The 26298-nt window shown below is 39.8% G+C and overlaps 1 protein-coding gene across 1 annotated transcript; it reads right to left on the reverse strand.

The window, feature by feature from the left end:
• Positions 1-681: 681 nt before the first annotated feature.
• Positions 682-25702, reverse strand: LOC114256426 (uncharacterized). The gene is made up of 9 exons (XM_082902024.1): positions 25416-25702; positions 10583-10679; positions 9816-9862; positions 5041-5102; positions 4866-4941; positions 4464-4532; positions 2933-2975; positions 2406-2579; positions 682-780 (listed from the first exon to the last, which is right to left on the reverse strand). The coding sequence occupies exons 1-9, from the start codon at positions 25700-25702 to the stop codon at positions 682-684; spliced, it is 954 nt and encodes a 317-aa protein (XP_082758150.1).
• Positions 25703-26298: the final 596 nt, after the last annotated feature.

Genomic DNA, 26298 nt, shown 5'->3' on the forward strand with positions numbered 1-26298 from the left:
TTGAATAAGAAATCTCAAATCTGAAACATATGAGAAATCTCAAATCTGAAATCTTAAACTTATGTAAACCCTAGGAGAAGAATCGAGGGAAGGAAAAGCTTGAGAGAGAGAGAGAGAATACAAAATTGAGATTGTAGACGGTGGTGCTCACCTTAGTCAACGGTGGTGGTGATGGTGGCGGCAGTGGAGCTTCAAAATTGAGAGAGAGAGAGAGAGAGAGAGAGAGAGAGAGAGAGAGAGAGAACTTCGAAATCGAAATCACTCTGAGATTGGATCTGGGATGAAACCGAGTTGAATAAGGTTGAATCTTAATCTCTGAGACTTAAGGGTTTAGAGAGAGAGAGAGAGAGAGAGAGAGAGAGAGAGCGATCAAGTGAGTGAGAGATTTGAGGGATTGGTGAGGGCTTGAAGAGAGTGAGAGAAGGGTTCTGATTCTCACAAAGCTAAGAGAAACACAGAGGAATAACGTTATTGTAATACATGTGAAGGCGTTTAAAAAACGACTTCTATTCCTTAAACGGTACCATTTTAATCAAAATAAAATGCGACGTTTAAAAAATGTCGTTAAAAGTTAGAAACAGTGGTGTTTAAAAAAACGTCGCTAAATAAATGCCGTTAAATTCTATATTTCCTATAGTGACAGAAGTCATAAAAGTAGTGAGAATTACCATATAATCTGCATCAGTTCTCCTTGTCAACTTGCTTCCCAAATTTCCTTAGTGCAAGTGAATATATATCTTTTCTTCGCATGAAATATCCTCCAGCAACCAACTTGACTGCCTAGATGCATGTAATCATAAAAGTTATTGGCTTAAAAATAATATTAATGTAGAAGACAATGTACTTGTGAAAGGCTAGCCCACCGCAAAATAACTGCTTATTGGGTCAAATTTCCCATACTACTATCAGATCAATCATCCTTCAGACAGGAATCTTATTTTCAAAAATCAAAAAAATTGTAGCCAATGCTTTTCTCTAACATCCAAAAAGAGAAGTTTCACTTCAAGTGAACAATGCAATTATCACACTGACAATGCACTCCATGAAATCAATCACTTCATATATTCCTCATAAACCAGTGAAGAATAAGACAGGATTCGCTTGAACATTTAATATAGACCATTGGCCAAAGCATATAATCTCACCTCCTACATACCAAATAAAAATAGCAAATAGGCTTTACATCATCAAAAAATTGGTACTAAACACCTTATTTTTTGAATTGGCTAACTTACTAAGCGTACCCAAGAGAATTCCTATGTTGTTCATTAAATGGTTAGCAACATGATTTAAGTTTGATAAAACAAATAAGTTATTTTAAAGTTAGAAAATAGGATCTAAAGCTTTGGCAGAATAAGAATCTGTGGCGTATAAATTTAGCAAAATTAAATGTAGGAATGAGACTGATAAAACTTGGCGGCTAAGACTTAAAAGTGACCATTTCCAATATCTTTTATCTATTATTGTCCACAAGAAAAGAAAGATTGCAAAGGACATTCCTTGTTACATGGACTCTTCTACTTCTTCTAAAGTATCTGTGTCTACCGGATATGACAAAGATAAAGGTGTGGGACATGTGTCTCCCAAATCCTCAAACTTTTTACGATATTTGAAGATTAAGAATTTCACATTAGCTAGTAAAGAAACATTTGTAGCTCTAACATAGATAGGAGATGAAATTCTTTATTTTCTCTAAATTCTATTTAATTTCAAGTACATTTTTACATAATTTACCACATCTTATTCAAGAATATTATACAATATGCAATATATGTGTCCATGACGAGTCCTCATTCTCATATCCAACTTTTGGATACATATCCCTCTTTTGGATACATATCCCTATATCCTTAGATTTAGATTTACAAAGGTCTAATACTTAGACACACACACATACGCCCCTAGTACTTGTAGCCGAGTCCATGTAACATAGGACATTCCCATCGAATAAGACTAGGATCGATATAAATAAGTGCTTCTGGAGTGATGTGTAACGTGGAAGTAGTGAAAAATGAAGGGGAAGTTTTATATGGCAAGCATGATACCACATTGCACATTCCTTTCTCCTTAGATTTAATTAGCCCCTCCAATTATGCCATAAGTTTAAACTTTACCTAGTCTAATCTGTTCCTACTCATAGAACAGATAAGATTAAGTAACATTTTGGTTTCACAAACAATACCCCTTTGCAAACTCATAGAAGCACTTATACACTAGTAGTTATTATAAGTTCCTAATGACCAATAAAAGTCCAAAATGAGCATCACTACATCAATTTCCTTCATATTCTTGTGAAATGATACATATAGTGGGAAGGATGCCAGCAAGTGACCCTGCAAATGCAACCATTAGTTTCAACTCTTCACAGATTTAAATATACACTGCAAACAGAAAAAATCCAATACCGCAGAAAGACATTGCCCTCCAGAGATCAACTCTCTCAGTTCCTTCTCAAGCTGAGACTCAGATGGAGCTTCCACCACACAATTTGCCTTTCCTTCAATCAAGAATGTGATTTCTCCCTTTGGTTGGCAAGTCAAGAATGCTCCTTTAGCTTCTTCCAAAGTTCCATACCAAAACTATAAAGGCATGATCTATATTAGTAAATCAAAAGAGAACAACACCCGCAGACATGCTGACATGATCAGCAGTGAAAATATGTTTATCCACTTACATACCATGATTGTCACAACATACTAACGTGTCTAAGTCATTAAAAGACTATCATTGTAGTATTATAGTCAAGTAAAAGATGAGACTAAATATTGTTAAGGCTGTCAATTGGGAGAAACCACTGACTTCATAAATGCATCCCAGATTTGCAGGGTATATAACCAGCAACATAGTGAGTTTCTAGAAAAACCATGTGCAACCAACAACAATTATCAAAGAGAAAAGAAACTATAGCAAATAACTTAAAATACAAACCCACCTCTTCATGTATTTTTGTCATCTCTCGAGCTATGGCACATTGTCTACAACACATCAAAACAACGGTCATAACCAATCCTCAGGAAGCATGCATCTTTTTGTTAAATGGAGAAGAAGTGATAGGAATATATAGAAAACATAGGAGCCAAAATCTTGCACTGCCAATAAAAGTAAATTTATAAACCAAAATTTATTTAGTTAGTCCCTTCCGCCCGCCTGAGTGAGTTATGACTGCGACTGCACCATAGTGAAAACTTATTAGGATTGACTTTTATTCCTTCTTATTTTGATGTAATAAGTGATTTAACTTTAACACAAGGCAACACAAAGATGTCAAGAAGGTCAAGAAGAATGTGGCTTGAATTGATGAGGAACTAAGCAAGGGCCTATAAACCAATGGAGAATCTAGCTCTTGATAGAGCTTATAGACATAAATGGTGAATGGATTTGTGTGCACAACCCCAACAACATATACAAACTTCATTTAATTTGGTTGAATATCTAATTCTTTCATGCAAACATTTGTCTCAATACCAACAGTTTCCAACGTCATTTTTCCAACTGTACCTGGAATACTAGAGAACATTCATTAATCCAAGTATTTAAAAAATGAAAATACATCAAAGTAAATGAAGGACCAAAGCAAACGGTCAACTAATAAGCTCACCAATCCTTATCAAGTGATATCTTTGAATAGATATAGTATATGAATTTTTACACTGTTAATAGATATAGTTTGCTTGAAATAGTTCTCAAAATTAAATTCACAATACTTTAGCATTGCTTAATCTAAGAAAATGATGATTACTTCTCAACAATCCTTCATGTGTTGCACAGAGTTGTGATATCTTAGAACTACAAGAACAAAACAAAATGCCTAAAGAACACATAGAACGTAACACTGTAATGCCAATGTTCAAAGAAAAAAGAAGCTTGCCCTCTGAAACAAACAAGACTGGACCTAGACAGGTCCATCTCTTACTAGATTAAGAACAAGAAAGGGCAAGACCATGGCATATGCTTAACAAGCTGACATGATAAGTTCACACACATCCTCATTTTTTATGTAACTAATTTAGTAGTCATCCAAGACATAAATACCCAATGAAAACATTTTAAAATGAAACTTAAATCATATCAGAGATACTGTAACATAAATTTTTTATATTAAAAAGAATTTTCTAGTCCCTCTACTATTATTCAAAGTGTATTCAAGTCAACAAAAAGATTTTAAAGAAAATGTATTTGGCTGATAAATATTCTCATTATAAATTTAATCAAAAGAACTGCTATTTGCTTGTTCTATGACACACTATATGTATCAAAGATATGATGAATATGTATTCTGCTATACACTTTAAAACTTATATCCACAGAAGAAAAAAAATGGTCCACGACTATCTCAAAAAATCATACGAAAGGAAGCACAAACTAAGATTCTTTTTGTTTTTGTTGATGTGGCACGTACCCAAAGACATGAAAACTCCTATTATTATCCTAAGATATGATAAAGATCTTCCTCAAATATTTACCTACAGTCACCAAAAATAGAAGAAGCCTCTTCAATAAATTGATGAAGCTTATGAGGAGGAACATAGAGGGTATGTTTGGTTTGGATTTGTAGAGTAATTTTGGAAAAAAATTTCTAAAAAATTTGTTTGGTTTGTAAATTTTTCAAAACAATTTCCAAAATCATTCACTCTCTTACCTATCAATCAATCACTTTTTCTCTCTCCTCTCTAATTTTCAATCACTTTTTTTCTCATACACATCTACTCAATCATAACAAAATATCAAATCATTTCAAACTCCCAAACTCCAAAACTATTTTCAAAATACACAACCAAACAAACAAAAAAAAATTCTAAACTACCTCCCCAAAATAATTTTTAAAAACTATTCTCCCAAAACCAAACCAAGCATATACCCAGAATATATGTGTTGCTACTTCCTTTGCAGATACAATCAACCTTTCCTTCCTTGATCCGACATGTTTGGGCAGAAATCCAACTACAGACAACCAACAATACATATGGTATTAGCTACTGGCCTACCACTATCACCAAATTGTTGCTAACACTAAGGGTGTCGAATTCATGAGCAACTTACCAAATGTAAACTCGTCAGTAGCCAACCCTGAGGCAGAAAGTGTAGCAACAAAAGCAGAAGGTGTAAGATTTCTGAAAGCTTTTTTGTATATTCCATTACTTCCAAGATTACAATCAGACCTTAGATTATATAGCCCTAAATCCTAAACCAAGCAGGAAAATACAAATACAATTATAATTATGTCTCTAACAGGACTCTAACACAATCATGCCTCTAATAGGACTCTAATTTGTAAAACACAGGATAATAAACATAGGATAATATATTCTATATTCTCACACCCCCGCTCAAACTCAAGGTGTTTTAGCAAAAAACATTGAGAGTTTTCTAAGAAGAAACTGAAACCGAGCGGTAGTGTGAGTCTTGGTGAATTAGTCCGCAAGTTGCAAAGCCAAAGGAATGAAATGAAGCGAGATAGAGGCAGACTGCAGATGCTGGCGAACAAAGTGACAATCAATCTCAATATGTTTCGTCCGCTCATGAAAGACAGTATTGTGGGCAATCTAAACAGCACTGCGGTTGTCACAATAGAGAGATGTCGGAGAAGACTAAGAGACACCCAAATCAGACAAGGGATAACAAAGCCAAACAATTTCAGCAGTGGCATAAGCCATAGCACGATACTCAGCTTCAACAGTAGAGCGAGCAACGACTGATTGTTTCTTGCTTTTCCAAGAGATCAAGGAATCTCCAAGAAACATACAGAAACAAAATGTAGACTTACGATCAGTAACATCACCGGCCCAATCAGAGTCAACATAAGCCACCAAGTCTAAAGAGGAAGTAGAGGACAACAATAAGCCCTGAGATAGCGAAGAACGCGAACCAAAGCCGCCCAATGGGTAGAGCGAGGAGCAGAAACGAACTGACTAACCACATGAACAGCATAAGCAAGATCAGGGCGAGTGACAGTCAAATAAACTAAATAACCCACAACCTCGCGATATAAAGTGGGATCATCCAGAGGGACACCATCAATAGAGTTAAGCTTCACATTAAGCTCAATAGGTGTATCAGAAACCTTAGTATCAGTAAGACCGGCACAATGAATGACTTCATTAGCATACTTGGCCTGAGATAGAAAATAGCCTTTGGGAGAAGAAGCAACCTCAATACCAAGAAAATACCATAATGGACCTAGATCCTTCATTTCGAAAGTGCAAAAGAGATGCTGCTTGACCTCAGAGATAGTAGAAGAGTCTGAGCCAGTGATAATTATATCATTCACATAGAGTAAGAAAGAAACAAAACCAGCCGAGGTATGTCGCAGAAATAAAGCAGAGTCGGAAGCAGAAGGATGAAACTCGAGCTCGGTAACAACAGTCTGAAATCGATCATACCAAGCAGGAGGAGACTACTTTAGACCATACAGAGCACACTGAAAATGACAAACCTGACCAGGGGGATGGTGAAGGCCAGGGAGAGGACACATGTAAACCTCCTCAGTGAGATGGCCATTATGAAAAGCATTCTTAACATCTATCAGATAAAGAGGCCAAGAACGAACAGCAGCAACAAATATCAAAGTAGGAACAGTAGTCATTTTGGCAACAGGAGCAAATGTCTCCTCATAATCAATACCATACTCTTGAGAGAAACCTTTGGCAGCCAGACGAGCTTTGTAACGCTCAACAGAAGCATCAGAATAAGTCTTGACCTTGTAGACCCATTTGCAAGCAACCAGGTTCTTATCAGCAGGCAAAGGAACCAACTCTCAAGTACTAGTTTTTTGTAAAGCAGACAACTCATCCTCCTAGCTTGAACCCAATAAGGATGCTGACAGGCCTCTTTGTAAGACTGAGGGTCTACAAAAGAGTGAATAACAGACTAAAAGGTACGTTAGGAAGTAGAAAAACAAGTATTAGACCAACCCAACCTGTTTGGAGGATGACGTGCTCGAGAAGGATATCGGTGTGCAGCAGGATCAGAGTCGTCAGAAGCAGAGGGAGCAGCAGCTCGGGCAGTGAGAACCAGTGGAGACGGAGCCTTGCGACGAGAATAAACTAGCAACGGATGAGGAGAAGAAGCTGAGGGAAGAGAAGAAGCCAAAGAAGGAGAAGCAGTTAGAGGTATAGGAGGAGAAGATGGAACAAGCTCAAGAGGAATAGTGGAGATGTACTCATCAGACGAGACCTTTGAAAGAAATGGGTCAAGGTGAACCAAATCCTCTTTGGAAACTGGAGCAGTGAGAGGGGGAAGTTGGAAGTAAGATAGACATTCAAGAAACGCAACATGACGGGAGACATAAAGACGTCGGGAAACACGGTCGTAACACCGATAACCATTCTGAGTAGAACTATAACCCAAAAAGACACAGAGGATAGACCGGACACTAAATTTGGTCCTATCTTTGCGGGGAAGAAGAACAAAACAGGCAGACCCAAACACACGAAGGAGGGAATAGTTAGGAATTTGGGAGAACAAAGCCTCATAAGGACACCGACCGGAAAGAAGGGAGTAGGCATGCGGTTGAGAAGAAAAGCAGCAGTAAGAACTGCCTCACCTCAGAATGGAGCCGGAACTGAGGCAGAGAGAAGAAGAGACCTAGCGGTCTCAAGAAGATGACGGTGTTTACGCTCGGCACGACCATTTTGGGCAGGTGTATCTGTAGAGGAAGTTTGGTGAATGGTACCCAAATTGGCCAAATACTCACAGAACTCATTTTTAAAATATTCCCCACCCAAGTCAGACCGTAACACTTTAATTGCAGACCCAAACTGAGTAGTAATCATAGACTGAAAAGTACGGTATATCTGATAGAAATCAGACTTATGAGTCATAAGATAAACCCAAGTGTAATGGGTGCAGTCATCAACAAATGACACATAGTATGCAGAGCCCCCTTTGGTGAGAACAGGGGAACGGCTCCAAACATCAGTATGAACTAAAGAAAACGGTGTATCAGATATAGAAGTACTTTTGCAAAAAGGTAAGGTTGACATTTTGGCAAGTTCACACCCCCGACATTCATCAATTTGACTAGGAGAAACTTTACCCAGTAATCCTGACTGAGCTAAAGACCATAAGTGGTCAACAAACAAATGACCGAGACGAGAATGCCATAAGTAAAACTGACTCGACTGAGAATGTAATTGAAATGAGGAAAGTGCAGCTGGAGAGGTGGATAAGGGGAGATGCAAGCTTTCAACCACATAGAGATCTCCAATTCTATGGCCGGTCCCAATCTGGTTCTTGGACACCCGATCCTACACACAACAGACAGAAGAGGAAAAGATAACATCAAAACTAGGCGCATCAAGTTGACTGATAGATAACAAACTGACAGATAACTGAGGAACATAAAAAACAAAAAGAATATAACAGCAGACATGGCAGAGGGTAAGACAGACCCAACAGACAGAACAGACATACCAGATCCATTAGCAGCATTGATAGTAATAGGAAAGGGAGGAGAAGTATAATTTTGAAGTAAGGAGAGATAGGGAGTCATATGATGAGAAGCACCAGAGTCAAAAATCCAAACAGACGAAGAAATACCTGAACAAGAACCAAGCAAACCTGAATGAAGAGAGGAAACAATGGAGACAAATGGGGATGGCTGGGAGGTAGACAATATATGCTGAAGTCGACTAATTTGAGCAATTAAGGAAGCCAAGTTAGGATCGGGAGCTGGAGCGGATGTAGTGTACGCAGCAGGAGAAGCCCAAAATTGATTCTTAGACTGGTGAAAAGATGTGGCAGACAAACATCTCTTCTTAGGACAATGGTACTTCCAATGGCCTTTATGATGGTAGAAAGCACACTCATCAGAACCCAGAGACATCACAATAATCAGAAAACTGAGAGGTTCAAGTATAATTAAACAAAATAGCCAAACCAAGAGTTTAAGTGTAATAGTCAAATCTGAGGGGGTAAATTGTAAATGAAAGCTTTTCCAGGTCAACTAACAACAAACCGGAACCAAAGATAGAGGAATCGAAAACAAGGAGAGAGATAAAGAGGGGAGAGAGAAAGTCTGGGTTGAAAGGAAGAGATCAGATCGGATCGCACAGTAAGGACGAGACGGCAATGGCACGAAGGCCGCGATGGTGCGACTGCCCCAGTGACGGCACAACGGCTTAGGCGACGAATGCAATAGCGCAGAGCGACCTCAGTGAAGAGAGAGACTTATCGTGACTTAGAGGTAAATAAGGAGACCACGAACTGTCACTCTTTTGAATCAACCGAACCAAACAAAGCAACCAGATGGGTCGAATAAGCAGATGAGTCAAAATAACTTGATGGGTCGCGCGTATCAGATGCGACGTACACAGAGAGGCTGATTGCGAGACAGAAGAATGCAGAGCTTTAATCACGTAAGGTAGAGTCAAACACAGAAGGGCTGATCGCAGACCAGATGGGTGAGTCATGAGTTGCAATTCCGGTTTTGGTTGGGTCTCGACTCCGGCGAAGAGAGGTGCTAAATGTGATTCTAATACAATCGTATCAGATTCAGTGCTGGACCACTCACAAGAGAGGTCGAACCATAGAGACCAGAACTGGAGTCGACAATTGATGGGACTAGGGTTTTGTACACGGCTCTGATACCATGTAAGATTTCTGAGAGCTTTTATGTATATTCCATTACTTCCAAGATTACAATCAGACCTTAGATTATATAGCCCAAAATCCTAAACCAAAAAGGAAAATACAAATACAATTTTAATTATGTCTCTAACAAGACTCTAACACAATCATGCCTCTAATAGGACTCTAATTTGTAAAACACAAGATAATAAACACAGGATAATATATTCTATATTCTCACAGAAGGACCAAGGATAGGAATAACATGAATATTTTCATCCACACATAACTTAACCTACATCAAGTTTCTAAAATACATTGTTTATGTCCATATCAATTAATTAACCCATGAAGCATCCAATTAAACTATCATCTCAACTAAAATCTGAGTTCCTTTCAAACCTTTAGAGGACACATTACAAATTAAAGTTAGCAATATTTTTGAAGGTCATATTATTGAAAAAAGATTATTTAAAAACCATTAGAATGAAAATTGTGATTGTTTCTGCGATCCTACATCTTAGGAGATTTGGTTTATTCAAAAGAAGCATTACATGCTTTCAATCTATGTGAACTAGAGAAAATACCAAATTGATTATCAGTTATCACAATATAAAATTTAGTAAACCAAAATAAAAGAAGAAAATAAATTAAAGTGTACGAGTGTGTGGAAATTACAAACAGTTGTCCTCCCCTGCTATATTTGTGCTCTATATTAGCAAACTAGGGTGACCAAATCAGTCGAACAATCAAACATAACCAAAAAAAATAAAAAACTTACATCAACAAAGAGTATAGGATTAATGTGTGCGGGAAAGAAGTGTGGTAAAGTCCATGATAACATATGGAGGTGTATATATATGCTCTAATACTGTGATGTAAACCTTACAAGCTAACAATAAGGATTCAAATGTAATGCAGTCAAGTAGAGATTGACATGACAGCCGCCATTTTTCCAAAGGAGAACATTCAGTTCTTCTCATCACAAACAAACAGAAAATTATAACATGCTCACCAATTCCATACCAGGATCACTTATGCCTGGTGTTCCTGCATCACAAATTTGGGCCACAATTTCACCCTGTTGCAATCTCTTCAGAACTGCTTGTTCTCTTTGATAAATTAGAAAGAGAATAAGAATGCCAAATATCAGTTAGCATTATCAAACAAAATCGATAAACCTATTCCCAGTTCAATTCCTTCCTAGATCTAGTTCAAGAACCTGGAATTCCCTTATGGTTCTCTAATTTAAGATTCAAGAATTTTTTATTTTTTTTTATTTTTTTTATGCAATCACAACTAAGTTAAAGGATCCTAATTTTTGTAATAGAACAACAATTGTTTTAGATTAACAAATTTAAAAAAAAAATAAAAATTGTGTTCAACCCATTAAAGAACCCAATTTCACAATACGCAACAGACATTGAACATATTTTTCCCAACTCAGATTCAAGAAGTTTATAAAAAAAAAGAATAAATTCACAATCTAAAACAATACAGTCACGTGCTTTCAAAATTAATTCAAGGACCTAGAGTTCCTTAAGGTTCTCTAATTTTACATAATTTTGGAGTTGCTCAATCAAAACCTTGATTTTTCAGTGAAAATCCCCAAGTCAAAACCCTAGTTTGAATCTACAAACCAGATTGAATGGTGGAAGTGTTCTTCTTCGCATGCATTCGTCTCTTCTGTCTCCTCTCGGCCGTCTTCTCTCTCCATCGTTACTTCTCTTTCTTCGTTCTTTTCTTCCAGCTTAGAGCTCTGTCTGTGTGTATTTTCTTTTTCCATCTTCTCCTTCTCACTCGTTGTTATGCCAGTTGGGGTTTGGGTTTGGGGTTTGGGGTCTGATAGAGAAAGAGAGTGAGGGTTTTGAAGAGTTTTTGCACAGAGATGAAAAAAAGAGAGAGGGGGGTTTGGGATTAGGGGTCTGATGGAGAGAGAGGGTAGGGGTTTGAAGAGTTTTTGCAGAGACATGAGGGTTCGAACCCTCTCTCTTCTCCCTCTCTTCTAGTTTTATCCGATTACAACTTTCTATTTTCCTTAACCCAATCAGAACCCAAACAATTTGATAAAAAAAATTCTAATATATTTTTGGTCATTGGCGCCACATGTATCTGATTTTGGCGCTTTTTTAATTTTTCGTCATACCATTCACGACATAAATTATGTGTCGCCACATGTACCTCATTTTGGCACTTTTTTAATTTTCAGTCGTACCATTCACGACATAAATTATGTGTCGTAAAAAGTATAATATTTTAAACGGTTGACATTTTGTGCGTCGTAAAACGTATAATTTTTAACAACTGGCTTTTTGTGTATCGTGGAATGCTCAATATTTTTAACGGCTATTGTATGCATGTCGTTTATAGTTAATGTATTAACGGCATGCCATATGCATGTCATAGAAATGTCTTATTATTTACGACTAACATTGCAAGCCGTAAAAAAATCATCGTTATTAGCATTCACGACCTACGCAATAGACATGTCGTGGTTGGGAAATTATTTATGACATGCAAAAAAAACAAGTTGTAAAAGTGAGAAACCACAGCTTGCATTTACTGTATGTCATTGATGTGAAATCGTAAAAACCCAATTTTGTTGTAGTGAAAAAAAAAAAATAGGGAATTTTAAGAGGGAAATGTCTACCGTCGATAAGCAGATCACCCAAAAAATAAAAATAAAATAAAATATTCAAAACAATTTTTAGATTTGTTTTTTTTTTAAATTAAAAATAATTTCATAGTGATAAAAATCAAAATTATATTTTTAAAATTTTTAAAAATATTTATGACCTAAAAAGATTAAAAAAAATTCAAAAAAAAATTTAGATTTGTTTTTTTTGAAAAAATTAAAAATAATTTGAAAGCAATAAAAATCAAAATTATATTTTTAAAATTTTAAAAAGTATTTATGACCTAAAAGATAAAAATATACAAAAATAATAAGTTTTTTTTTTTGCATAATTTTTTTTTAGTTTTTTAGGAAAAAAAATTTGAAACTAGTTTCTGAAAATAAAAACAAACATATTGAAATTGATAATCTAACCATATTCTTTGAAAAAGTTTAAATTATCTCAAATTAGTCATCTCAACTTAAGAGTGTGTTTGGGCTCAATGGGTTCATTTTGTGATCTAATTCAATGATCATTTTAATTTTACAATTCAGTAACTAAAATATTTAAAACTCTTTCAAAAATTATTATCAAAAACACAAATCACTAAATCACATCATTCCACTAGTAAAACTTTTACCGACGAATAGTGTCATCGTCACTAAATGGTTAACTCTTTGCCCACCCAAATTTGTCATCGCCAAAAGTAAGCACACTAATAGCAACGCTCATTGTGTTGCTAAAACATAAGCCTCGTAGGTAAAAATTTTGAAATTTTGGCGCCAACCAAAAAAATTGGCGCTAAAATAATGTTATGCCTTTTTAGTGACGGCAACAAATTGTGTCGGTAAAGGTATACTTTTACCAATGAAATTGATCACTGTGTCGCCAAAAATATACTTTTGGCGATGAAAAATTGACATCGTCGCCAAAAGTGCAATTCCTTGCAATGTTAAACCAGGGAATCTCCATGCGGGGTGAGACCAGTGCTGAAATGCAACACCCATCTGGGGCATCTATCACATATCCAGTCTCGGGACCCCAACCGAACTTGGACCCACTCCCGCTAGCTGAAGATTTGCTTGGTCCGGATCCCCGAGAAGGGTTGGCTCAAGCCCAGGTTTTCAGACCCTTGGCGCAGCCTACTGAGAGGCTTTATTCCCTTGATACTGCTGATCTTGATCCGAAGTCAGAGAAAATTGCGAACCTTGAGGAGCAGGTCAAAATGGCACAGGGCTTTAACTCAATTAATGACATTGAGGATGGGTATACCGAGGTTGCCGTAAGGCTCCCAGATAGATTCAGAATGCCACATATTGACCGTTTCAACGGGTCTGGGGATCCTATGGTACATATCCGGTTTTTTGTGGATATCCTGAAACCGATGGGTCTGACTAAGCCGCAGAAACTCTTTTTGTATGCTAGAACCCTGTCAGGTGCAATTGCCACTTGGTATGCCTAGTTGGAGGATACAGTGAAGCAAAACTGGGAGAGGTTGGTCGAGGCCTTTGTTGATCAATATTCTTACAACACCCAGGTTGAAATGACCTTGCAAGAGCTTGAAGCAACCCGCTAGAACCCAACAGAGCCTTTTGTGGAATTTGTTGCAAGGTGGAGAGCAAAGGCAGCACAGATGATAGATCGCCCTTCTGAGAGGGATCAAGTGCGGATAGTGGTGCAGAATCTTGAGCCTGATATGCTGCAAAAGTTGATAGTCGTTCCACTATCTATTTTCAAAAGTTTACATGGACTTGGGGTTCAAATCGAGAATGCGTTCAACAGAGGGATGTAGACGCGCCCTTGGGCTTCAATGCTATGCTACAGTTTGGACTCAAATGTCACGGTTCTTAATCTGATCTCACAATGTGCAATGTGAGATTGATAAATCAACAAAGAGTCCAAATCTGGCAAATCGTTTTGGAAAACTAATTTTTGTAAAGAAGTGCCAAACATGGACTTCTTTGCCAGATACAGAGTCGCCACCTAAATGTTTTATTTTGGGGAATTTAGGAAACCCTAACTCGTGCCTAAGGCCACGTGTCCGTCATCACCAAAGTTGCCTCGGCACGGGAACTTGGGTAGGAAATGGGAAGGTCATGCAATGAGCACCCCCGCTCACCCGATCGAAGGTCGGCCTTTACTAACATGATATCTTGTTTTTGAAAACACGTGCGTTCTTATTCTGGTTATTAGCCTAGAGTTACTATGTGATGCGCACAACGCACAAGTATAAACTAGATTGCCTAAGTTAGAACAAATCATGTCATGTTTGTTTGTTTGAAAATGGTTTGAAGGTGCCACTCGCAACTAGGCTAGGACGTGAATTCTGCCACCATTAAGTAGGCTTAGAAAACATGATTTTGCCACAATTCGGTGGGCTTAAAACTCGCATTTCAATGAATTGTTCCAATTCAAGTAATCTAACCTTCACCCATAGGCATTCAGGCAATTATGTCAAATAAGCAGTTAGCCTCATGGCAAGTATGCGGTCATGTTAACACTCACACTCATGGAAGATGCTAAAGCATAAAAGCTTGCCTAGTACTCCGAGCCAAAACAATAGCTAGTTAGTAATCAATGTGTGATCCTAGCTATGTTAAGATGCCTAATGCAACACATGCAAAATGTAACTAGAAATAGGCTCGGCTATCTAAGAATGGCATGTGAAATGCGACAACTCGATACAAGTATTCAAGTTGGAATTAAAATACTACGCGGTTAGTATGATGCGCTGAGCCCGGTGCATCCAATACAGAAGAATGATGCAGACATGCGAGCATAAGGATGCTAATTGAAACATGAGCTAAAACTAACCATTGAAAGCATGTAAGTAAAAGGGAGAAAGACGTGGGGTTGGAAGACATTCGCACACTCACGCACACTTATTACAAAATTCGCCCTCTCGCGGGAGGGTCCGAAAGAATAATACAAATTAACAAATTAACTAACTAACAAGCTAATTAATTATTACACAACACTTAACTAATTAAACAAATTAATTAAGCTATGAAAACAGTAAAATAGCCTTGGGAAGAGAGACGAATGCATGCTCGGTCGGCTTCGCTCGGAAATCCGTTGCCATGCTTCATGTTGCCTTTGTTTGCACTACTCTGTACCTCTGGAAACTGTACAAGTCTCTGTGATGCTCCAGAACCACTTCGTGGTCATTCTGAGAGGTCATCGACCAAGAAATAGGGCCATCGCCCATGGGAAATTGGTCATCGACCAAATATAAGGCTCTCGGCCAAATGTTTATTGTCGATCGGCACTTAATATGGTCGATTGACCATCTCTTCCTGTGATCTGCTGTTGCAGCAGAGGACAAATAGAGCATGGCAATACATTTACAATACAATGTTTGCACAACTATACCCCTTATCATGTTTAAGACTCAAAGAAGTGTAGATCTCGACCCTCGAGCCACTAATCACTCTTTTCAATGCATGATGGCCAAAGGTGCCAAGTGTGCAATTTATATCAAATGAAATGCACACAACACATAAGGGGCCCCAACCTCTATCATGCTTGATCAAGAGGCAAGGGATGCATGCATAATGCTATGCAACCTAGGCATGCAAGCAAGCTAATGCAACATGAGCATGCAAGCAAGCAATGTGCAATAGGCATACAACCTAAACAAGTAAACATGCAAGGCATGTGAGAACAATGCCAATGACAAACATGCAACAACATGTGAGTCAAACATGTGACAACATGTAAAGGGACAAGTATATTTAGACCAATGTAATACATACATGATGAACTTAACAAAGTAACATAATCATGCAAGTGTTACAATGTAATAGGCATGCAACAACAATACCAATGATAAGCATGCAACAACATGCAATGGGACTAGCATGCAAACATGCAAAGCAACCTACCAAAAGGCACGCCAAATGCAATATAACTCATGCATGCAACAACATACAATAGGCCAAGCATGCAACAACATGCGAAAATGGACTTAAACCAACGTGGACAGCTCTCAAACATGCCCAAATCAGCGGCCAAAATGCTAAGAAATGAGGGACAAAAGCATGTACAAACATGCATACTATTTGGCCTATCACCTAGGCACGAAGACACATCTCTTAAGCACAGTTAAAAGAATGAAAAGTATGCAAGTGTGACAACACTACGTGCTCTGAAATGTTGTTAGAAATGATCCCAGATCACACATATAATCATAATCATAGCATGCATAAGGCTTAAAGCCTAAGACTACCAAAGGGACTTGAACCAAAGCTACAGAAAACAAAGAGCATATGGCAAGTATAGCCAAAAATAGTCCTAAATCATGTCAATATGAGCCTAAAACATGCAATGGCCAAGGCCAAAACATGCTAGAAAGGTGGGCTCAAAACATGGAGCATGCAAGGCTACAAAAGGGGTGTTACACTACACCTATCAAAACCGAACATGGTATGATTTCAGCAACCAAAATCAGAGTTATGACATGTTAGAACAAGACCAAAAACACATTGAAATGGCATCCTAGAAGCCTAAACATGGAGGCATACACAACTGTCCATTCATGAGGCATAAGACGTCAACTCTTTAAAACATTAAAGGAGTGATAAATGCAAGTGTATGAGCATACTATATGGACTGAAATAACATAACAAATGATGCAAAATCACTGAAATGGCCCAAGTAAAGCATGCTAGTGACTTGGACACTCAAAGATAACAAGCTAGATTGCATGGTAGCCATACAAAACAATGCAAGCATGACCAAGAGAAGGAAAAACAGAGCTCTAGCATGGTAAAACAAGGCTAAAAGCTTCATGCAGTTGAGCCAAAATCATGCTAAAATGACATGTTACAACATGATGGATGTTGAGGCAAACAAGAGGATTACAAGACAAGTATATGAAGCATATATGAGGCCAGCAAACCAACTTGAAACAGAGGTATATTATGGCAAAACAAAGCCTAATGCACACTGAAATAAAGCTAAAACGAGCTTAGCATACAAGCCACCAACATAAGCCATTTATGTAAGCATGTAAGACGACAAGGAGAGGGGATGACCCTCTCCTATTTAAGACCTCAAAACTACCTTTCCACCACTGAAAGTCCTCTAGATTTCTGTGGTAGAAAGGTCATGCAAAGCTAAGAACAAAGGCCAAAATGGATGTTCTAAAACAAGGCCTACAAAGCCTTGGAGGGGGTAAACAACCCTAAACCAAGAAGACACCTTAAACAAAGGTCTACAGCAAGTAAAAAAAGAACTTTTATAAGGTAATAGCTAAGCTTAAAACAATAAGCAAGAAGGGCTAAAAGCATAAGCAAGAATGGGTTATTAAAAGCAAGTTTGCTCACCCTTGAAGAACACCTCCAAGAACATAACACCAGCAGGTTTCTCTGATCAAAATCAACTCAAGAACCCTAACACCAACTCCTTAGTACCTCAGCAACCAACGATGGTGTTCTACTAGCTGCTCTAGTGCAAAAGTATGAACAAAACAACCTTTAAGGCACAAATACACACACAAACATGTGAATAGAGGGAGATATAGAGATAGATAGATAGATACAACTCTGTAACCCTAAATTTTCATAACCTCTGAGAAGGGAGGAGAAGCTCCCATCTTATAGAAGTTCAAATTCTAAGCTTTCTAAGCAAGCTAAGGCAAGGGACAAATTCCTTCATACACGTGTATGGATAGGGGGTATTGTGGATGCCAGCTATGACAGCTGGCGTAAAATATCTACAAAAAGCAGATGAATAGGGTTTGGCCAGAAAATATGGTTTATCCACTAATACAAGGGCTGATCGACTAAAAAGAGCGCCGATTGGCCAACACTTTCGGCCGATGGTAAGAAAACAGGGCCGATGGCTTCATGCCTTGGCCGATGGGTTGAGGTAATGGCAAACAAGCCACTCTCTTCCCTCAGAAGCAAAAACACAAGTGGTTGGTCCACAACCAAGCACAAAACAGACAAGTTGAGAGATCTTGAGGCAAGGCGTGCGGCCGAGACCTCCGGGAACTCAAAATGAACACAAGCATGGATAATCATCGAGTGTTCAAACGATGACGTCTAAGTCTTGAGGAAGGTCAAAAGTAGGGTGTCTACAGTTGTCCCTCTTTGGCAGAACTCTAAAGTCATAAAAATGACGGGAGTGAAGGTGAAAGCCCAGAGGTGACCCATTTTTGACAAGGCTGAAGACTTAGACAAGCATACAAGATAGCAAGATATGTGCCCGAAGGCAGGGGCAAAATGTAAGGAACATGCACGATGCTGAACATAACTTGTGATCATGCAAAGAAAACTATAACGAAGCAAAACATGCAACAATTTTAAACAGGTGAACACAAATCTAACTACATTACATACAGAAAGGATGTAAGAGAATTATACAATTCTTGCTACGTCTCACACGGAGAATATACAATACCGTCCGGTTCGTCTGGTCACGCCAGCTTCAAATGAACCGTACATACAATATCGTGCCGGCAAAAGAAAGAAACTTTATAGGTACAATGTCGTTAGAAACATGCATAGCAATGCAAGTGAAAAGTGCGTGACAACGCAACTGGAGGGGTGCATGACAACGCAACCTAAGTGTGACGCATAACAATGCGGAAGGGATGCAAGACAAGGCAACCTAAGTGTGACGCATAACAATGCGGAAGGGATGCAAGACAACGCAACCTAAGTGTGACACATAACCATGCGGAAAGGGGATGCAAGACAATGCAACCTAAGTGTGACGCATAACAATGCGAAAAGGGGATGCAAGACAATGCAACCTAAGTGTGACGCATAACAATGCGGTGAAAACAAGCATAACAATGCAAGTGAAGTGTTCATGACAATGTGATGCACTAACAAATGCAGGTAAGGTGCGCAAGATAGCGCGATGCAATGCACAAAACAGTGCGATGCGCAAGATAGCGCGTGTGAAATGCAATGCAGTAACAGGTGCATATGATGTGCGCAAAATAACGCGATGCAATGCACAAAATAGTGCGATGCGTAAGATAGCGCAAGTGAAATGAAATGCACTAGCAGGTGCATATGATGTGCGCAAAATAGCGCGACGTGCAAAATAGCGTGAATGATGCAAAATGCAATGTAATACACTAATAGGTGCATATGGGGTGCGCAAGATAGCGCGATGCGCAAAATAGCGCGAATGATGCAATGCACTAACAGGTGCATATGATGTGCGCAAGATAGTGCGATGTGCAAAATAGCGCGAAATGAAATGCAATGCATTAACAGGTGCATATGATGTGCTCAAGATAGTGCGATGTGCAAAATAGCGCGCATGCAATGCAATGCACTGACCGGTGCATATGATGTGCGGAAAATAGCACGATGTAATGATAGTATAGTAGATACAAAAAAGGGTGACATACTCCAACCATGCTGGAATCATGAGAGGAGGAAAAACAACAATTAGGCGCGTATACAACGCAGCCAGAGTAAAATTCCAAACATGCTGAAACCGTGTGCGGAAAAAGAAACTCAAACCACACTGAAATCGTGGGAGGAGGTCCAAAACATGCCACCCAGGTGTGTTCAGGACACTGCCTGAGATAAAAAATGCCCAAGCCCGCGCACACGCGTCCTGAGATAAATTCCAAACACACTGAAATCGTGTGAGGAATGGTAGAAAAAGAAGGAACAAAAAGACATATCCCCATGTTCCGGGATGGTTCAAGCGCTGGAACATATTCCAAATGCTCTAAACTGAAAAGGGAGAAACATAGGGACGTATCCCCGTGTTCGAAATGGTACGAGCATTGGAACTTATTCCAAATGCTCTAAACCAAAGAGGGAGAAACATAGGGACGTATCCCCGTGTTTCATAATGTTATGAGCATTGGAACGTATTCCAGATGCTCTAGGCCAGAAAAGGAGAAACACAGAGACATATCCCCGTGTTTTAGAATGGTATGAGCATTGGAACGTATTCCAGATGCTCTAAACCAGAAAAGGAGAAACGTAGGGACATATCCCCGTGTTTGAGAATGGCATGAGCATTGGAACGTATTCCAAATGCTCTTAACCAGAGGGGAAGACACATAGGGACGTATCCCAGTGTTTTCGAAAAGAATAAGAGACATAGGGATGTATCCCCACATCTCGGGAAAAGAAGGAAGCATAAGGACATATCCCCATGTTTAAGAAAGAAGAAGGAAAAAACTTCTTAGCGTAGCACACACAAGAGAGGAGAAAGGGAAAAATCTCTCAGCGTAGCACACGTGAGAGAGGAAAAGGGAAAACCTCTCAGCGTAGCACACGCAAAAGAGGAAAGAGAAAATCTCTCAGCGTAGCACACGCGAGAGAGCATAAGGGAAAACCTCTCAGCGTAGCACACGCGAGAGAGGAAAGAGAAAATCTCTCAGTGTAGCACATGCAAGAGAGAAAAAGGGAAAACCTTTCAGCGTAGCACACGCGAGAGAGGAAAGAGAAAATCTCTCGGCGTAGCACACGCGAGAGAGTAAAAAGGAAAACCTCTCAGCGTAGCACACTCGAGAGAGGAAAGAGAAAATCTTTCAGCGTAGCACACGCGAGAGACTAAAAGGGAAAACCTCTCAGCGTAGCACACACGAGAAAGGAAAGAGAAAATCTTTCAACATAGCACACGCGACAGAGGAAAAGGGAAAACCTCTCAGCGTAGCACACGTAAGAGAGGAAAGGAAGCATCTCTCAGCGTATCACACGCAAGAGAGGAAATGAAGCATCTCTCTGCGTATCACACGCAAGAGAGGAAAGGAAGCATCTCTCAACGTATCACACGCAAGAGTGGAAGGAATGCATCTCTCAGTGTATCACACGCAAGAGAGGAAAGGAAACATCTCTCAGCGTATCACACGCAAGAGAGGAAAGAGAAAATCTCTCTGCATAGCACACACGAGAGAGTAAAAGGAAAAACCTCTCAGCGTAACACACGCGAGAGAGGAAAGAGAAAATCTCTCAGCATAGCACACGCGAGAGAGGAAAGGTATCAATCAAACTGAATCGGAACTTGTTTGAATGAACAGTACATACAATACTGTGCATCACTGAGAAAGGATCTAGACAGGCAAAATGCAAAACAATGCATGATATTTAAGCAATGTAATAAACAGACAAAGCAGCGCTTTAGAAAGCCCCTCACAGGGTGAGTGGTGATAAACCACTCTACTCTAACGAAGATCCCCCCCTCCCCCCCCGCGTTCCTCGAACGCTTACCTTCAACTCACAGTACAAAGGTGCTAAAATGCTGACAAGGAGCAACATCTACTGGGGAAGCCACGGATTCCGCTTTTCTTCCTGATCATACTCACAACTTTCCCTATTCTTCAACGGGGTGACAAACTAGGTTGGTTCAGTATCCAGAATCGAGATGCATACCCGCAACCTCAACCTATGGGTCTTCCACACAGATTTCAAGCCGGGGATACACCCCTGGGTATTTAAACCAGACTTTAGTCTCAGAAATTCCAAACCTTTGTACTCTAGGCATCAGCCATTTGAACTCTAGTTTATACCATCTCAATTGTTCTCCTAGGAACTCATTGCAAACACAGCCAAGATTCCTCTGGCAGGTACTGATACTCAGGGAGAACATTTTTTATTGCCATTCTGGTATCGAAATAGTCAACACCATGTTATGCTCACTTTGAACACACGGCTCATACAGCACATCGCTCATTTTGAACACATAGCCCATAACACAGTACTCTGTTTCTCTAAACACACAGCCCATTCTGAACCCTGCTCATTCTGAACATATAGCTCATAACACAGTACTCTATTTATTGAACACACAGTATTCTGTTCATTTTGAGCACACGGGATGTAAAGAGGGAACTTCCAGAAGTCGAAACATACTCAGATGCTCCGAATTTTCCTTATCTTCCTTTGCTTCGCAATTCGGAACCCATTGCTTCAGATAGGTCCTGGATCCATTGCTCTGACATGACCTGGGTTGGACCCTACGGTTTATGAAAGAACGAATTCTTATTTTCCACAAATGCGGAGAATGGCACAACACTCTGAGCACAAAACGATTTATTTTTGAAATTAAAAGATGAGTTTTTGACCGGGTATTGAGCCTACAACTGAACGCAATCAAAACGGCTCAACAAAGAAAAACAAAAGGTACACACCCTAAATGCATCAAATAACACTAGAAACGACTCAAAACAAGAATCTAGAAAAACAACACAACCAACACGACACTCAGACGTATTATAAAGACGAGAGACCTCTCAAATCATGAGGAGCCAGTTTCTCCGGGTATTGTTTCCCACCCTTTCTTATTTGTGATTCTCACATCACTCGACCCTCAGGCTCGGTTTTTCTCTCAAAACCCTTTTCTCACTTTTTCTCTCAACGCATAGCTCTCTATTCTTCATTCACTCTGATTTTTTGTCCCTTCCCTGGGTGGTTGATGGATAAACAGGAAGGTTGTGGATTCATGCCCAGCATATTCAGCTGGCGGCTATTTCCTCCGGTGACATCTAGTCGATGAGGGAGTGGAGTATCTTGATCCATTCCGATTCGTGCTTCGCACTTGGCTTGATACCTCGTTGCTTGGAGGATGAGAGAGCTTTCAGCCCTTCGTTATTATCCACAGCTGTCCCCTTTCTGGCAAGTATGATGCCCTTCTTGGTAGGTATGTTGACAATGGGAAAAAGACAGAACACCAGACTCGACTGTGCCCCCAGTTAATCATTTTGACCATTTTTTGTTTTTGCTGTCTACTAAAACAATTTTAACCAATAAGAGAGTTAGATTAACACACTTGTTCGATTTTCTGATTTAAAATCATGCAAGTCAGGCTATAAGCACTGAAAATTTTCCTTTTTTGGGTCCAAAAAATGGTACAGTTTTGGAAAATGGAATAATTTTTGAGAAAATTAGTCAACCTCAGTAAAAATTCTCAAAAACTATTTTTACAAATGGCCACTGCTCGACGAGCACGGAACCTACTCTCAAGATGCACAACCTCAGATCCAGGTACTGTTTGGCAATAGGAAATTGCCCCTTGTTTGACCGCAGCACATTGCATGGCAACGGAAAGTTGCCCCTTGTTTGAACAGCACCGTAGCACACTATATGGCAACGAAAAGTTGCACCTTGTTTGAATAGCGCTGCAGTATACTGTAATCAGTCCTCAAAGTGACGACCAGAACCGAACTCTCGGATACAGCCTTTAGAACGAAGTTGCCTACGTATCCCAAACATGGGAATCAAGCCTTACGTAGTTCAGGTTAAGGTACACTCGTGTATTAACCCTCACCTTTTACGCTCTGACTTTTGCCAAGGCCGCCCTTCCGGGTTTTCAATCTTGCGAGCTATGTTTTTCTTTTCTTTTCATATTCTTTTCATTTCTTCTTATTCTTTTTTTTTCATCTTTTTCTATTTTTTTTTATTTCTTTTCATTTGCTCTAACTTGTGTCTGGGTCGCCCTTCTGGGTTTTCTGCCCAGCGAGCCTCTCAAGGGTAAAAGTGTAGCTTTGTCCATGTCAAATGGTTTTGAGAACCTGAACTCATCTGAATCCAGGAGAATGGCTGTTGTTCGCTGATGATGTAGAAGTCCATCCAATGGGGGGTTGAATTTACCCCTAGTGTTGTGGATAGGAACTCGGTTGTCCTTCAGCAATACTTTCTTCTTTCCTCTCTTCTGGGATTTGGCATTATTGCCAGTCTTCATTGACTTGAGAAATGTCCCAATTTTCACTCTTCCAGTGTATCTGGAATTTTTGGCCCCTAGTTCAAGGGTTACTTCTGATTTAGCTTTGCAAGTTTCTTTTGATAACACCTGATCTTCTTGCCCCTGGTTCATGGGTTGCTTCAAATCTGGCCATACAAGCCTCACATTGTGGTTGACCGTTGAACATTTTGAATCCAAGTTCAAGGTTTGAAAGCAAAGGGGGTCAAGTCTCGAGGCTAAGAGCGATCCTAGGCTACACAATCTCAAGAGCGATTCCACACAGGTTTTTGCAGGATTGCACAAAACATTTTTTGAAATCTTTTAAGAAAGCGACTAGTCGGTCGCGTTGAAGACAATGTCGAACCAATCTGGATCAAGCCAGGATCCTTCTCAATACTCACATTAACAAGCAAGATCTCATTCATTAAGGGCTTAGCATGCCTCTCTTTCTCTCAATTGATCAATTTTTTGCAAATCCCAAGGAATTGCTTCCTCTTTGTTTTCACCACAGTGTTCAAAAAGTTTTGAAAAACTTAGGTCAATGCAATTATTTAAAGGCACAGAAGAGCAGGTGAAAAGCACTACCGTTTCATTCTAAACTTGCTGGCACAAGAGGCGCAAAGCAGAAACAAGCACAAAAGCATGAAAACCACAACTGTTTCATTCAGATCTTTTGGTGTAACTTGCTCCATGGCAGAAACAGACTCAACAGAAAAAGAAAAGACAAACACAAAACAAGCAAGTGATGTCCGAGGTAACACCCTCGAAATCACTTGACTCTTACACAACAGAACTGATTCGATACAACAAGATAGTCCCAACTGACTTAGTATGAAAAGACTGACTCAAAACAATGAGACAGACTCTAAGCAACAAAACAAACCTGAATCAATATGCAAGCCAGAATGCAAAACAAACAGCATTCGCAAATACTCAAAATAGTGCGTGCCATAAGCTATATGTAGAGTAAACTGAACACCGCCTATAGGTGGTTCATCCCCCGGTCACATAATCACATTATCCCCCAAGTTCACTGATCCAGTGACGATAGACTTTGCTAATTTTGGTGCAATGATGACCTCGTTGTCAATCAAATCTTGTACTTCGTGACGAAGATGAAAGCAATTATCAGTGCCATGACCGGTTTGTTGATGGTACGCACAGTATTGGGCAGCATCATGCTTAGCAAGAAGAGGATTCGGGAGAGGCCGAGGCTCAAGGGGTGTGAAATGACCTTGTCGAACAAGGATTTGAAGAGCCTTGGATAATGGCATGTAGAGAGCACGAAAGACCCTGTGACCTCGGGGTTGATACTTCGAGGTTTGTGGATTTTTGCTGGATACACTAGCAAAGGGGTCGGCAGGTGTTGACTTGGTTTGCTGATTTCTTCTGAGTGCAGGATTAGAGTTGAAAGGATCGTTTCTGGTACAACGACCCTTCTCTCAGTTCCCTCCTTGATTCGAACTGCTGTCATTTTGAGTGGCGAATGTGTCCTCCACAGTTTTTGCAATAACTGCAAGCACTTGCTGTTTGTTCAGTCTGTCGACTTTCAAAGCCTCAACAGTCCACAGAACGTGTTCACAGGGATGACTGTCTGCCCCCACCTTGTTCCTTCCACTCGCCTCAGCTTGATCAAAGGATTGGGTCACTACATCAGTGTGAAACCCGGTCATTGCCAACAAGTCATTGCCCAAATTTGGGATGGCTTTAGGTTGGCTGAGTTCAATTACAATTCGCCCCAAGAGTGGGGGCTCTTCTGGCATGAAATTTCTAGCATATGATGTGGTCAATGGCGGAGCCAATAGTCCAAACGCTAGATCAGCCACAGTTCTCTGGAGATCGACGATCATTCCCATCAGCACAAGAGTAGTGGGCTCACGGATTTGAGATGATCGGGATTCCAAGACTGGATGTGCGGTAGGTGCCCAGATGGGCGTTGCAATTCAGCATCGGTGTCACCCTGCACGGTGATTCCCTGGTTTAACGCTGCCATTGTAGCCACAACCTCTTCCGAACTCTGTGACATCACGGGTCTGCTGATGATGTGACTGGTGACTGTCGAATCAGATGAACCAATGAGGCCTGTCTGGCCCTTCTTTGCCTTACCACTGGTGAAGGAAAATTAGTTGCTATGAACTGAATCTCTGACCTAACAAAGTCTATCAGTACAGGTCCGGTGTACTCAGGGGATATCAGAGCCTTCTGAAGCTACGATTCCAAGACCACCTAGCAAAAGAGAAAACATGCAACCTCTCAACCCAATTTCACTATAACAGATACGAGCATAGCTGAATGACTGTGCTCCCTACTAAATTTTGCCCAAAATTCTGCCTGTAAACTGATAACCTCAGGTAAAAACTGATTCCCAAATACTGATGCCCATAGGCCCGATACCCAGACTTGCAAACTAATACGTGCATTCCTGTAGAGGCCAACTCTAAAAGCACGTAAC

Source organism: Camellia sinensis, chromosome 1 (assembly GCF_055761805.1).
Source record: "Camellia sinensis isolate YWXY chromosome 1, ASM5576180v1, whole genome shotgun sequence".
NCBI lineage: Eukaryota > Viridiplantae > Streptophyta > Magnoliopsida > Ericales > Theaceae > Camellia > Camellia sinensis.

Bases quoted from the DNA above. Each gene is read 5' to 3' on its own strand.
- LOC114256426 (XM_082902024.1), bottom strand. From the start codon at position 25,702: ATGGGAATGATCGTCGATCTCCAGAGAACTGTGGCTGATCTAGCGTTT. The intron at 2,580-2,932 runs GTGGGTTTGTAT...ATGCCTTTATAG, and splicing joins TGACAAAAATACATGAAGAG to TTTTGGTATGGAACTTTGGA. The intron at 781-2,405 runs GTATTGGATTTT...ACATGCATCTAG, and splicing joins GAGGGCAATGTCTTTCTGCG to GCAGTCAAGTTGGTTGCTGG.